Below are 14,946 nucleotides of genomic sequence, written 5' to 3'. Positions count from 1 at the left end.
GTCTAGAGGATTGTTCCATTATTATTATTATTATTATTATTATTATTATTATTATTATTATTATTTATATAGCACCATCAATGTACATGGTGCTGTACAGAGTAAAACAGTAAATAGCAGGACCCTGCCGCATAGGCTTACAATCTAATAAAATCATAGTTAAACAATAAGGAGGGGAAGAGAATGCCAACAGGTACAGGGTAGGGTAAAACTAACAGTAGAAAGTAACAGTAGAAGTCTGCACAACATCAAGTTTTAAAAGCCTTAGGAAAAAGAAAAGTTTTTAGTTGAGCTTTAAAAGCTGCGATTGAACTTGTAGTTCTCAAATGTTCTGGAAGAGCGTTCCAGGCGTAAGGGGCAGCAGACGAAAATGGACGAAGCCGAGCAAGGGAAGTAGAGGCCCTTGGGCAGGCGAGAAACATGGCATCAGAGGAGCGAAGAGCACGAGCGGGGCAATAGTGTGAGATGAGAGAGGAGAGATAGGAAGGAGCTAGACCGTGAAAAGCTTTGAAGGTCAACAGGAGAAGTTTATATTGGATTCTGAAGTGAATTGGAAGCCAATGAAGAGATTTCAGAAGCGGAGTAACATGGTCAGAGCGGCGAGCCAAGAAGATGATCTTTGCGGCAGAGTGGTGAACAGAAACCAACGGACTGATGTCACGTAATCAATTCTCTCCACCCCCATCCGGCAAGATACAGACCGTACAGAGGTTTAATACTTGGTGAGAAAGATGTCCTCAGGAAGGAGCTTTTGTGCCTGAGAGTGTCTTTGTTTCTTATTTCCTTGTAGAATTGCTACCAATTCTGCCCTGAAGCTGAAAGAAAAAGGTAAGGAGCTGTTCTCTGGGGCTATTTTAGTTTTTCGTTTGGAAGTGAGCCAGGCGCCTTTGCATGGTCAGGATGAACGAAAGCCAGGGTCTATCCCCCCCAATCTGTTTTAAATGTCATGGTTCAGCATTTTCCATTATTACCCTATTTCTTCGATTCTAAGACGCACTTTCCCCCCCATATAAACATCTCTAAAAATGGGGTGCATCTTAGAATCGCGGGTGTGTCGTAGGGGTTTTTTTTCTGTTGGTAGTACTGAAATTAGTGTATGTCTCCCAATCGATGGCGTCTTACAATCGAAGAAATACGGTAATCAAGAGTGCTTCGGAGCATCTGCAGAGGACACCCTCCTCCCCTTGCTCAACTCAATGTCCACCTCCTGGTTCCCTGAGGCGCTCCTCATGCCTCTCTGTTAACATGTGAACGCAAAACCCATGTGGGAGGGGTGGGGTTGACCCCTTCCCCCAGCTCCACTCCCCCTCTGATGCTTGTGTGCTCCTCCTTCGTTCACCAGTGGAAAGACGTGGCCAGGAGTTGCAAATGGTGGCTCTTGTCCTAGATGAAGTGAGAACTGGTCCCCAGTCTCCTCTCCTTAGAAAGGCCTTGCGAATGGCTTCTGCCTGTCCACATTCTCTCGCTTAAGCCATTTGTGTGCGCTGGGCTAGAACCGTGTCGCAATGAATGCGAGGCTGCCGACTAAAATGGCAGCCCCCACGCTGGGTTTCCCCCTCCCTCTCTCTGACTTCTACTTCTGCTGCTCCCTGGTGTATTACGGTGTGCTTTTCTCCCACTCCGGCCGACTTAGAGTAGAAAAATAGGGAAGGGGTTAAGCATCCCCTCGGCACTTCTCCTCACTCAAAGGTCAGACATAGTTTGTCCCTGCATCCAGATTCCAGGTGGGCATCAGGAAAAACGTCCTGATTGTTAGAGCAGTACAACAATGGAATCAGTTACCTGGGGAGGTTGTGGGCTCTCCCACACTCGAGGCTTTCAAGAGGCAGCTGGACAACCATCTGTCAGGGATACTTTAGGGTGGATTCCTGCATTGAGCAGGGGGTTGGACTCGATGGCCTTGTAGGCCCCTTCCAACTCTGCTATTCTATGATTCTATGATTTAGACCAGCCTTCCCCTACCTCAGAGCTTTCCAAACTTTTCATGTTGGTGACACTTTTTAGACATGCATCATTTCACGACACAGTAATTCAGTTTTGCTAGCCAACCGGAGGTTAAACTAACCCCTTATAAGAGATATGGACACATACATAAATTGTAATAACAAAATGTATGGGGACACAATGTATCTCATGAAAACCTTTCATTTATATTTTAAAACTATATGATTTGTAAGATAGTAACATACATTTCCAAGACTTTTCACATTGAACCAATTTTGTCGAGCTGCGATCGAGCGGCGGTTGAGACGGTGTTCTATCAAAAAACTGGACCCAGGGAATTTCTCGAATGCGTCACTTCAGGTGCAGCTGCGTCACCGGAAGTGACGCGGAATCAGCTGCTTCGACCCGATTATGCATACTGCGCATATGCAGTTCCTGTATGATCCCTCGACCGTAGTGTGCATACACGGATATGACAGAAGGGGAATATACTAGTGCACCATACTGATCGGCACGCAAGTTGATGCATGCAAGTTGGTATTGCTTATTTCACAGAGACTCAGAGGTTTCATAGAATCATAGAATAGCAGAGTTGGAAGGGGCCTACAAGGCCATCGAGTCCAACTCCCTGCTCAATGCAGGAATCCACCCTAAAGCATCCCTGACAGATGGTTGTCCAGCTGCCTCTTGAAGGCCTCTAGGGTGGGAGAGCCCACAACCTCCCTAGGTCACTGGTTCCATTGTCGTACTGCTCTAACAGTCAGGAAGTTTTTCCTGATGTCCAGCCGGAATCTGGCTTCCTTTAACTTGAGCCTGTTATTCCGTGCTTCTCGTTACGTTCACGCGACACACCTACACACTGCAGCCGACACACTAACGTGTCGCGACACAGTTTGGAAAGCTCTGCCCTACCTGGTGCCTTCCAGATGGTTTGGACTACAACACCCAGAATCCTCCAGGCAGCATATCTGGAGGGCTCCAGGTTGGGGCAGGCTGGTTCAGAGGGAGGGGAAGAAGGTGAACCCTAAATGCCAGCAGGAGCCCTGAGCTCTCAGGAAAAATGGGATGAAAGTGCAATCCATGTTATACTTTGCCACAAAGCCCAGCTCTGGTTCACTGGAATCTGTTTAGGGGCTGTCCTGGAAGATTAATTCCCCCCCCCCTTAATCCAATGTTGCAAGTTGTCAAGGCTGCTCAGCCTGGTGGGTTTTGTGTATTCTGTCTCTACTAGACCAGAGTGTCTTGTTCCGCTGGTTCTTATATTTTCTAGCTTTTCACCCACCAAAACAAATGTAAGCGGCCTTTCTCCAGGGACCAGGCCAGGATGTTTCCACTTTAACCTTATTTTCCTCCCGACCCCAGATGGAACCATCGTGGATGCCATAGTTTTGGAATCTCCGTATACAAACATTCGGGATGCGGCTGCCAGCATCCCCTTTACGAAAGTAAGTCTTCTTTTAGTTTCACAGATCTGTCCAAGGCTGTCTATGTGACAGCAGTCTGAGTTGCACTTACAAGCAAGTGGCATGGCTCACTTGCTTGAGCCCTATAGGGAGGACATCAAGTTGCCTCAAGCATTTCTCTTTTGTACACACACACACACACACACACACACACACTTCAGTCCAGTTCACTGCTGGTTCAGTAGAAGCACTCAATTCAAGGTCCCTACGGAGCTCAAGCAAGTGAGCCAAGCCACGCTGCAATGCCTGACCCTTGACTGTGGCTGCCTGGAGTTTATGGGCGTTGTAATTCAAAATACCTGGAGGGCACCAAGTTGCTTGCCCCTGGTGTGGAAGACCTTCCTCAGAGGAAAAGTTTGTCCCATTGAAATCCATGTTCCAGTGGAAAAAAGACTCCCTGAGCAGCACGGATTTTATCTGTGCGCCCACGTAATCCTCGTGTAATTTAGAGTGCAGAGAACAATGCAAGGGTTTGAGTTTTCCATATTGGTGATGTCAAGCTGTTTTACAGTGGCAATTGCACCGAGGAATTTCCATCCATGGAAACGGTCCGTTCTTCCAGCCTCTCCCTTTTGGCACACCTTCTAACGCGGCTCTCCCTTCCTTCCTTTCTTTCCTCGGGCCAGATCTACCGCAAGTTTCCCGGCTTTGAGTATTTAGTCTTGGACACCATGGCAAGAGCTGACATGTATTTTCCTAATGACAAAAAGTGAGTCCAGAGGGTGCGGAAGCTTTAGCAAATTGATCCTGCTTTTGTACATAAGACCGTATGACGTTCTCTTCTTGCTCCAGAGCAGAGCTGGAGTCCTGCGCGGTGTTGTCCAATAATGACAGGGTTTGTGCTGGTACCAGACAATACATTGGGCAGTTTTTTTCCCGGAGCACTGCTGAGGGTGCCCTGATAGAGGCAAGGTTGCCCATGGGGACGCTCACTCCTTTATCCTCTCTATTCAGTGGTCTTATACATTTTTGTAGTCCTTTAGGCTGCCATTCGATTCCCACCTACCTGGGAGTAAGTCTTATTAAAATCAACGAAGTATAGCTTCCAAATTGCGCAAAGTACTGGTTCCCCTCTATTCAGCACTGGTTAGGGCTCATCTTGAATATTGTGTCCAGTTCTGGGCACCACACTTCAAGAAGGATGCAGACGAGGAGGAAGGGGGTTCAGAGGAGGGCAACGAGGATGGTCAGGGGTCTGGAAACAAAGCCCTATGAGGAGAGACTGGAAGAACTGGGCATGTTGAGCCTGGAGAAGAGAAGACCGAGGGGAGACATGATAGCACTTTTCAAGGACTTGAAAGGTTGTCCCACAGAGGAGGGCCAGGATCTCTTAGAATCATAGAATAGTAGAGTTGGAAGGGGCCTATAAGGCCATCAAGTTCTCGATCATCCTGCCCCTCCTCTTTGTGACAACATAAGAACATAAGTGCTATGCTGGATCAGACCAAGGGTCCATCTAGTCCAGCACTCTGTTCACACATTATTATTATTATTATTATTATTATTATTATTATTATTTATTTATATAGCACCATCAGTGTACATGGTGCTGTACAGAGTAAAACAATAAATAGCAAGACCCTGCCGCATAGGCTTACATTCTAATAAAATCATAATAAAACGATAAGGAGGGGAAGAGAATGCACCAAACAGGCAGTATAAAAGTCAGAACAAAATCAAGTTTTAAAAGCTTTAGGAAAAAGAAAAGTTTTTAGCTGAGCTTTAAAAGCTGCGATTGAACTTGTAGTTCTCAAATGCTCTGGAAGAGCGTTCCAGGCGTAAGGGGCAGCGGAAGAAGATGGACGAAGCCGAGCAAGGGAAGTAGAGGCCCTTGGGCAGGCGAGAAACATGGCATCAGAGGAGCGAAGAGCACCAGCGGGGCAATAGTGTGAGATGAGAGACGAAAGATAGGAAGGAGCTAGACAGTGAAAAGCTTTGTAGGTCACAGGAGAAGTTTATATTGGATTCTGAAGTGAATTGGAAGCCAATGAAGAGATTTCAGAAGTGGAGTTACATGATCAGAGCGGCGGGCTAAGAAGATGATCTTGGCGGCAGAGTGGTGGACAGAAACCAATGGACTGATGTGAGAAGAAGGAAGGCCAGAGAGAAGAAGGTTGCAGTAGTCCAACCGAGAAATAACCAATGCATGAACAAGCGTCTTGGCGGAAGAGACAGACAAAAATGATCGAATCCTGGCAATATTATACAGGAAAAAAAGACAGGATTTAGCTACTGCCTCAATATGAGGAATAAAGGAGAGCGAGGAAATGAACTGCCCAGACAGCTCCGGCTATTGGGCGGTGTAGAAATGTAATAAATAAATAAATAATAAATGTTCCCCAGCAACTGGTGCACACAGGCTTACTGCCTCAAATACTGGAGATAGCACACAACCCTCAGGGCTAGGAGCCATGGATACCCTTTGCCTCCAGGAATTTATCCAACCCCCTTTTGAAGCCATCCAGATTGGTGGACATCACTAGATTTTGTGGTAGTGAGTTCCATAATGTAACCATGCGCCGTGTGAACCTTTCAAGTCCTCGCAAAGCGCTGTCATGTCTCCCCCTCAGTCTTCTCTTCTCAAGGCTCAACATGCCCAGTTCTGCTCAGTCTCTCCAGTAATAAAGTAATGGCGCCCATGCGCTCAGGAGCAGCGATTACATACAGATCATGCGTCTTTCCGGCTGGACGGCAGGAAAAACTTCCTGGCTGTTAGAGCAGTACGACAATGGAAACAATGACCTAGGGAGGTGGTGGGCTCTCCCACACTCGAGGCCTTCAAGAGGCAGCTGGACAACCACCTGTCAGTGATGCTTTAAGGTGGATTCCTGCATTGAGCAGGGGGTTGGACTTTATGGCCTTATAGGCCCCTTCCAACTCTGCTATTCTGTGATGGTATATATTTGCATGTGATGTACAAAGAGGGAAATAATGAGGCAACAGTAAGATATGGAACTTGTTTATTCGATCCAGGAGGCATGGTAACAGGTTTTCAGTGTGGGGGGGAGAGGGGCAAATTGCTCCTTTCCTCCCACTGGGTTTTTCATGGGCCAAATGACACCAGTGACATCACTGTTTATCCTGGGCATCTTGCCTCTCTCTATAGCAGCCTTCCTCAACCTGGGGCATTCCAGATGTGTTGTACTACAACTCCCAGAATGCCCCAGCCAGCTCTGCTGGCTGGGGCATCCTGGGAGATGCAGTCCAACACATCTGGAGCGCCCCAGGTTGAGGAAGGCTGCTCTATAGACTCTGCTAGTGCTGGGAATTGTAGGTCTTTTTTCTATCTAAACATGCATAGGATTGTGCCCTGACTGCCCTCAGATGGAGTCAGATGACAAACCTCACTTTTACTGCTATGAGCTATGTGGGAAGCCGTTTTTTGGGGCTGAAAAGCAAGATAGAGGTGTAATAAACGAAGTGTTTGGTTGAACTTTCTGCTTTTTCCCCCCCATCCACAGTGTCAAAGTGCTGACCAACCCGTTCTTAATCTTACATTCAGAAGATGATGGAGTCATACCTATAAAGCAGGGAAGAAAGGTAGCGGAGAAGCATTTTACTGTTTTAAAAAGGCTGGTAAAGAAAAAAAAGTAGGAAGTTACCGGATATAGAAACGACTGATTGCATGACCTCACTTGGGAGGCTTTATTTCCCCAAAGCACAGGGTCGGGTCTTTCCATGCTTCAAAATTCAGTAGCCCACGTGTCCACATATATCCGTCTTTGTCACTTGGGATATATTTTGCTGGCGAAAGAAGGTGGGCAAGAACGGATTCTTTCCCCCATTTGCAAAAGTTACCTGTGTGGTCATCAGGCTGATTCTTCCTCTTCGCCCTAGACGAGTAGCTACTAAGAAATGCACCTTAGAGAGCTTCTTTAGAGAGTTCTGGCTGTTTCTGACTGAAAGCTGGAGGGGATTCACCAGCCCATTGAGACCAGAGCCACCAGCCTCCACTGCTTAGAGAAGTAAGACAGGTATTAGGGAGACCCAAGTTTGAATGCTGACCCATAGGCAAGTCATTCTCTGCCCATCCTATCTCACAAGACTGTTCTGAGAATAAAATGGGAGCTGGGGAGAGCATTGGAATCCCCTGAGCACCTTGGATTAAAGATGGATAACAAAATAATTTGAAACTGACACACCTGACCAAAATAAATACTCTACGGCTGAAATAAGCAGTCTCCAAACCCTTTGCCCAATTTAGTGACGGAAGTTCTCAAGGGATCCGGGTTCTAGTCCCCACTAGGCCATGGAAACCCACTGGGTGACTTTGGGCCAGTTACAGACGCTCAGCCCAGCCTACCTCACAGGGTTGTTGTTGTGAGGATAAAATGGAGAGGAGGATTATGTATGGACCCCTTGGGTTACTCGGAGGAAAAAAGGCGAGATGTAAATGCAATAATAAATAAATAAATAAAAACCATTTTGCGCTTAGCTTGGTTTAAAAGATCCGATGCCAGCGTTTCATTCCTTTCCCCTCCTCCTTTGCACGCAGCTCTTTGAGATTGCACACAACGCCTCTGCGAAGAAAGACAACGTCAAGTTTATTTCCTTCCCTGCCGCCATGGGTTTAAACCACGACCACATCTCCTCGCACCCGGATCTCGCTTCCATTTTGAAGTAAGCACAACCAGAACGGCGGAGCCACGGCGGCCCTGCTGCGTGGACGGGTCTCGGCCTCCGGTTCCCCTTGCTCTAGGCCGCTGGAGATGCTTTTCCACGCCTGTCATCTGACAGCCCACCAGCCCCTGGCTGGCTGAATCCAGTGGGAGGGGTAGAAGGCAGAATTCTGAAGAGCCGCACAAGAGCAAAGCCAGCCCAGCCCTGCGCTGTCTCAAAGGAGCTAGTCCATATGAAGCCCATTTTGGGGTCTTCTCCCACAGCCTCCCCCATGCCAAGAGTGGGGAGAGAGCCCAGGAGTCCCTGCATTAATCACAGAGGACCCTGCCCACCCCTGCTTTGCACATGTCTGTGGTCTCTTGGTTGTTTCTGAGCCAGCCCGTAGCCCTTGACCTCCCTCAACCCTGGAGGGAGGGGTTCTTTAAGCCCACTGCTGCATTTAGCCCAGATGCATTTGGGATTTCCATACCATTGTCTTGCTGGGATCAACTGAAGCCCCGTTGACCCAAAATTGGCAGGGACTCTATTACATTTCGGTTTCAACTTATGCCCCAGACAACACAGGCTTTAAAAAAAACTGCAGGCTGGCTGGCAACAAATTAAAAAGCAAATTGGAAAAAGGGGAGAAAAAAAAACCCTCTTTCTTCACCCACGTCTTTTAAATAACTTAGATTTTTTTTTAAAAAAATATGTTTTAAGTCTTATTCTTTTAGACTGTGTTTTAATGTTGCATTTGTTTGTGAAACGCCCAGAGAACTTGTGCTGTGGGTTAACTATATAAAATACAGGGTTTGAACCAGACTTAGTCATACGTAGGAGAGACTCATTTAAATTAGTGGGGCTTAAGTTAGTCAACTCCCATAGATTTCAGTAGGTCTACTCTATTGTGTAGTGGGGAGAAAAGGGTATTGTGGTTCCACAACATGCCTTCTGCTTGTGTAGGATGGAATCTGGATTCAATAGCAATCCCATAATAGCAGCAGGTCGCAACGAAATATTACTTACGTAGAAAGCCACAATTTGCTTTTCCCCCAAAGATTGCTGAAATACTATGGAAATAGCTGGCCACCTAGAGACCAGAACAGATGGCCCACATTTGTCCTGAGTCTGGAGTTGTGTATCCCTCCCTAGGGCTTCTCTACACATGTGATTTATTGCACACTCATGGACGTTAGTGGGACCTTTACACGACATTGGCAAGCCCCAGGATGTCTCCTGCACTTCTCCCCCCAGTAACCTGCACTATTTAAAATGATTGTGGGGTGTCCTTAGTGAGTAAAGCTGGCATGGCAGTATAATTCCATCCTAGACATGGAAAGACGCCAGAAGACGAAACCCCAGTTACAAGGTGGGGGATACTTGGCTCAGCAATACTACAGACAAGAAGGATCTTGAAATTGTTGTAGATTGCAAGCTGAATAGGAGCCAACAGTGCGATATGGCTGCAAGAAAGGCAAATGCTATTTTGGGCTGCATTAATAGAAGTATAGCTTCCAAATCACGTGAGGTACTGGTTCCTCTCTATTCGGCCCTGGTTAGGCCTCATCTAGAGTATTGCGTCCAGTTCTGGGCTCCACAATTCAAGAAGGACGCAGACAAGCTGGAGTGTCTTCAGGGGAGGGCAACCAGGATGATCAGGGGCCTGTAAACAAAGCCCTATGAAGAGAGACTGAAAGAACTGGGCATGTTTAGCCTGGAGAAGAGAAGATTGAGGGGAGACATGATAGCACTCTTCAAATACTTCAAAGGTTGTCCCACAGAGGAGGGCCAGGATCTCTTCTCGATCCTCCCAGAGTGCAGGACACGGAATAACGAGCTCAAGTTAAAGGAAGCCAGATTCCAGCTGGACATCAGGAAAAACATCCTGACTGTTAGAGCAGTACGACAATGGAACCAGTGACCTAGGGAGGTTGTGGGCTCTCCCACACTAGAGGCCTTCAAGAGGCAGCTGGACAATCACCTGTCAGGGATGCTTTAGGGTGGATTCCTGCAGGGGGTTGGACTGGATGGCCTTGTAGGCCCCTTCCAACTCTGCTATTCTGTGATTCTATGTGCATTTTTTTCCATTAATGGAAGGAGATGTCCTGACAGGCGGCCAGTTTCTGTCCGAGTTTAAAATACAATTGCCAATACACTTATAATGAAATGCCAAGGGGGTTGATGTGACCTTCAGATGTGGGGTGCACATATTTCAGGACCCATTTTGCACAAAGAGAACCCAGTGACTTTAGTAGGAAGTAGATTTCACGCTGGTGCCAAATCAAACAATTCTAAACCGTCTGTTCTCCGTTCTTCCCCCTCCCTGCAAACAGAACTTTCCTCAAGGGCATCAAGTGACATCAGCAACAAAGGAGCCCGCTGACGTGGGGACCACCAGCGAAGAGATTCCCACCCACTTTTTGCACTGGTTTGCCACAGAGAATAAAATAAACGGCGGAAAAGGAAGCGTGGGTTTCATTTTATTTTGCTGTGCGAATTTTCGGGAATGAACAAGCACGGACTGGACGCAACACAGCCGGTGGGGTGCGGGGCGGATCATCTCATGCTCATACAGAGAGATGCTTTCAAGCCTTGCAAAAACGTTTGGTTTTGTACTAAAAGCATCTAAACATGGGTATTTTAAGCACGAGCTGAGCAGAACGCGCTTTCCTCTTCTTAGTGCAGCTTGGTAGTCATGGTGTAGCAATTTCAGGCATGTAGGGCAGCCTTCCTGCAACCTGGTGCCCTCCGGAGGTGTCGGACAACAACTCCCATCATTCCCAGCCAGCCGGCTGGGAATGATGGGAGTTGTTGTCCGACACCTCCGGAGGGCACCAGGTTACAGGAAGAACCCCTAGCGCCGTGGGGCACCGAACATAGCACCTGTTGGGACACTGCCAAAAAAAAGAAAAGAAATTAAAACCTTTAAAGCACTTTGATCCGGCTATTTGGAACCGATTATAAGTAAATTGGAGCCAACGCTCAGCCCTTGACACTTAGATAGCTGTGAGAGCAACATTAAAAGTCCTGTTGGTTTGCTAACAATTTTAATACCTCTCCCAAAATGGAGGCCGTGCCCTCGGGTGAGCGTTTAACGTTCCCATTAGAGGAGGCCAAAGGGCTCTGCGGAACTACAGTTCCCAGAGTTCCAGGGGGAAGTCACGGCATTCACATTGGTAGAGGACACACGCCCCAACTAGTTCGCACTTCTGCAGAATTTGCGAGGCAACGCCAATCACCCTCAACGCTTAGAATGAAAAAGAAAAAGAAGAGCCCAGATCTTTTACTACTGGTACTTTGTTAAATGATGGTGGGCGGGCGTCACCCACCGCATACAGTACAGCGCACTACACACAAGTGGAGCCAGCCCTCGGGGGTCCGCTCGGGTTCACACGTGCATCTTTTCAGCCGTGTCGTTGGCCAGCATCTCGTCGGCAACATCCCGGGGCACGTTGGGTGGCGGGATCTTCAGGTCGGAAGGTTCCATGTTCCAGATGTCCCGGGCGTATTCCTTGATGGTCCTATCGCTGGAGAACTTTCCAGAAGCAGCGATGTTCCTGATGACCGTTTTGGTCCATTCCCTCGAGTTCTGTAAAGGAAACAACCGTCAAGAACCTGGCTTTGGAATCCTGAAGGTCTTCCTTCCACAGGCAAAGGCATTGTCGGCCCTAAAGCAACTCTGTGTGCCAGGCCCCAATTCATTTCAAGTCTTTGAGGGATGGGGTGTCTGAGGCATAATTTGACATTCTAATTTGAGGTCCCTAAGCCACGGCTACCTTCCTGGTCCAGGCTCTCTGCCCCTCCTGGTTTTTAAAGGTTTTTTATAATTATTTTTAAGAATTCTTTTTTAAAAACAAGAAGGCTGGCTTCCTGCAAATCTTTATTTCTAAGAATGTCTCTGTTCCTCATATAGGCTCCAGAGGGATTATTAGAAAATAAAATTGGGCACTGGTTTGTTTTGAAGTGTGCCCAGCCAGCTATTAAAAAAACAAAAATGTAAAGTGTAGTGGTAAATAAGAAGAGGCCTAATAGGCTAGACAGGTGTTCTACCTATATTATGTGTGTGCGCGCGCCTGTATTTTATTGAATGTGCTTTGTGTGTACTTATAGGGTGACCCTATGGAAAGGAGGACTGCTCTTGTAGCTTTAAGAGTTGCATAGAAAAGGGAATTTCAGCAGGGGTCCTTTGTATATATGGAGAACCTGGTGAAATTCCCTCTTCATCACAACAGTTAAAGCTGCAGGTGCCCTGCCCTCTTTTAAATCTGGTCACTCTAGTATAGCTCCTGCAGCTTTGTGATGAAGAGGGAATTTCACCAGGTTCTCTATATATACAAATGACACCTGCTGAAATTCCCTTTTCTATGCAACTGTTAAAGATACAGGAGCACTGTCCACCTTTTCATATGGTCAGCCTACAAAAGAGGGCAGAGTTCCTGCAACTTTAACTGTTGTGATGAAGAGGGAATTTCTCCAGGTGCTATATGTATACAAATGACACCAGCTGAAACTCCCTTTTCTATAGAACTGTTAAAGATACAGGAGCCCTGTCCTCCTTTCCATATGGTCACTCTACGTACTTAGCTACTTTGTTCATTTTGGTATGGAGGATGATTTGCCTGCTTTTTAATGTACATTTTTTTGTGGCCTGCTGTGGATTTTTCCTGGTATGTGAACTTTACCTTAGGTCTTTAGGTTTTGTTCACGGAGTGTGGGTATGCGGTATTTTGTGACTGGTCAGGCCCACCATGGCAGCCATTTTGGGAATGGGCAAGCCACCCTCCACACTCATGGCAGCCATTTTGTGAGAGCACCCACAACACTCAACATTCCAAATTTGCCCATTGGCCCAAAATGTTTGGGGACCGCTGTTGGTGATCTTTCAAAGGACACTGGTAGATGAAGGGAACTGGCACCAGTAGGAAGGTGGAGAAAAGAGAGACGAGTTCTGGTATAGATAAACAATGAACTTTTTTTTTTTTTGGTAATGATGTGAAAATGCTCGACGTTTCAGATTCTGAGGAATCCTTCCTCAGGAGCTAAAACAAATAGATTACAAAACCATTATTTAATATACAAGGTTAAGAACAAGAACAACACCCATGCAAATATAATTGAAATTTGGATATCTGTGATATTATAATTTTTTCTTCGAGTAGCTACAATATTATGCATATCTATCAATCTTGGCTCCTACTGAGCAGATTCTTAATTAAAAAAAAACTTGATAAAAGCTAGTTATCTACTGCCGTTTATCTAAAAACTACCTGTAGTATATTTAAGAAACAAGTAATACACAACAAACTGAAATTCATAAACTACTCTTTTTCAAACATGTAATACGTTCTAGTCCTTCTTTTAAACTGCTTCATTAGCTGTTAAGACCATAACACAGCCTTCCTCAACCTGGGGCGCTCCAGATGTGTTGGACTGCATCTCCCAGAATGCCCCAGCCAGCTGGCTGGGGCATTCTGGGAGTTGTAGTCCAACACATCTGGAGCGCCCCAGGTTGAGGAAGGCTGAGGCATAACCGGAAGTAAACTGAGGAAATTTAAATAGTTAGTTAATTTTCTGGGTTGTGTGAGCAAGCCCCTGGTCCATTTGTTAGTTCTGATATCGGGACACACCACAAACACGGAGGCTTTTTAATCAAGCGAACTGTGTTTGCAGTTTTGCAGCTTGGGCTTTCTTCTTTTTTCTTATTACAGGTTGGTCAAAATATATATATGTAACTATAGATGCCTTTGAACTGTGGTGTTGGAGGAAAATGCTGAGAGTGCCTTGGACCGCAAGAAGATCAAACCAGTCCATACTCCAGGAAATAAAGCCAGACTGCTCACTTGAGGCAATGGTATTAAAGGCAAAACTGAAGTACTTGGGCCACATAATGAGAAGACAGGACACCCTGGAGAAGAGGCTGATGCTAGGGAAAGTGTATCTGGCTAAAACCCATGCTGGGTTGCCTTAATAAAATTTAATTTGATTTGATTTGATTTGAAGAAAAACAAAGGAAATGAGGCACTATTCAAAAACCAGAGACGTTGGAAGATCTGGGGTGGGGTAAAATATGCCTGCCGTTTCCAAATCTTTAAACAGAATCTCAAAATGGATGGATGGATGAGAACAGACTGTACCTACAGAGATGGTTGGAAGCTACAGGAACGCTGAAACAATTGCTCACTTGTTCACCTATCATGATGAACAAAATTCCAGGCAGCCAAGCAGGCAGCAAAAGTGGGTTCCTTTCAGGACACAAATGGCTAAACGCAGGTACTGGTGGGGCAAGTTAGCTCATAAAAATAGGTTGGAGATCTGTGATTGGATTGCCTCCTTGAAATCATCATCATCGTCATCATCCTGCCTTTTCCCCAGTGCTGGGATTCAAGGCGGTTAAAAAAGCAACTGCCTGAGGATCACGACGCCAGGGAGAGGAATTTAAAAAACCCCAAAATGCCATATCCCAAAGAAAATCTCCCTTCACAGGTGAACTCAGTGGCAAAGAGCACCTTTTATCAGCTTAGGTTGGTATACCAACTATGCCCTTATCTGGATGGAGATAGCCTAGCTACAGTGATCCATGCTCTGATAACCTCTCGTTTGGATTACTGCAATGCGTTATACGTGGGGCTGCCTTTGAAAACGGTCCGGAAGCTTCAGCTGGAACAAAATAGGGCAGCCCGTTTACTAACAGGGACTGGCCAGTGAGAACACATCACGCCAATCCTTTTACAACTTCATTGGCTGCCAGTCCAGATCCGGGCCTGATTCAAAGTGCTGGTATTGACATTTAAAGCCCTAAACGGCTTGGGGCCAGGCTATCTGAAGGAACGCCTCCTCCCATATGTACCTCCACGGACCTTAAGATCATCTACAGGGGCCCTTCTCCGTGAGCCCCTGCCAAAAGAAGTGAGGCACGTGGCTACTAGGAGGAGGGCTTTCT

General features: G+C 46.5%; 2 protein-coding genes across 3 annotated transcripts in view; one reads left to right on the top strand and one right to left on the bottom strand.

The window, feature by feature from the left end:
- The window catches only part of ABHD12B (abhydrolase domain containing 12B), a 34,951-nt gene extending 24,479 nt beyond the window's left edge, over positions 1-10,472 (top strand). The window contains exons 8-13 of the mRNA XM_063118274.1: positions 791-828; positions 3,307-3,389; positions 4,034-4,116; positions 6,869-6,947; positions 7,903-8,027; positions 10,340-10,472. Of these exons, the coding sequence (XP_062974344.1) occupies positions 791-828; positions 3,307-3,389; positions 4,034-4,116; positions 6,869-6,947; positions 7,903-8,027; positions 10,340-10,364 (433 nt within the window). The 3' untranslated portion in view covers positions 10,365-10,472. The remainder of the gene's footprint in view (positions 1-790; positions 829-3,306; positions 3,390-4,033; positions 4,117-6,868; positions 6,948-7,902; positions 8,028-10,339) is intronic.
- Positions 10,473-10,474: 2 nt separating this feature from the next.
- The window catches only part of PYGL (glycogen phosphorylase L), a 62,521-nt gene continuing 58,049 nt past the window's right edge, over positions 10,475-14,946 (bottom strand). For both annotated transcript variants that reach the window (XM_063118273.1, XM_063118272.1), the window contains exon 21: positions 10,475-11,595. In XM_063118273.1, the coding sequence (XP_062974343.1) occupies positions 11,395-11,595 (201 nt within the window). In that variant the 3' untranslated portion in view covers positions 10,475-11,394. The remainder of the gene's footprint in view (positions 11,596-14,946) is intronic.

The sequence above is a fragment of the Elgaria multicarinata genome, chromosome 2 (genome assembly GCF_023053635.1).
Source record: "Elgaria multicarinata webbii isolate HBS135686 ecotype San Diego chromosome 2, rElgMul1.1.pri, whole genome shotgun sequence".
Classification (NCBI taxonomy): domain Eukaryota; kingdom Metazoa; phylum Chordata; class Lepidosauria; order Squamata; family Anguidae; genus Elgaria; species Elgaria multicarinata.
Note: the sequence above shows the minus strand (reverse complement) of the source record. Positions and strands in the feature narration are given on the sequence as shown.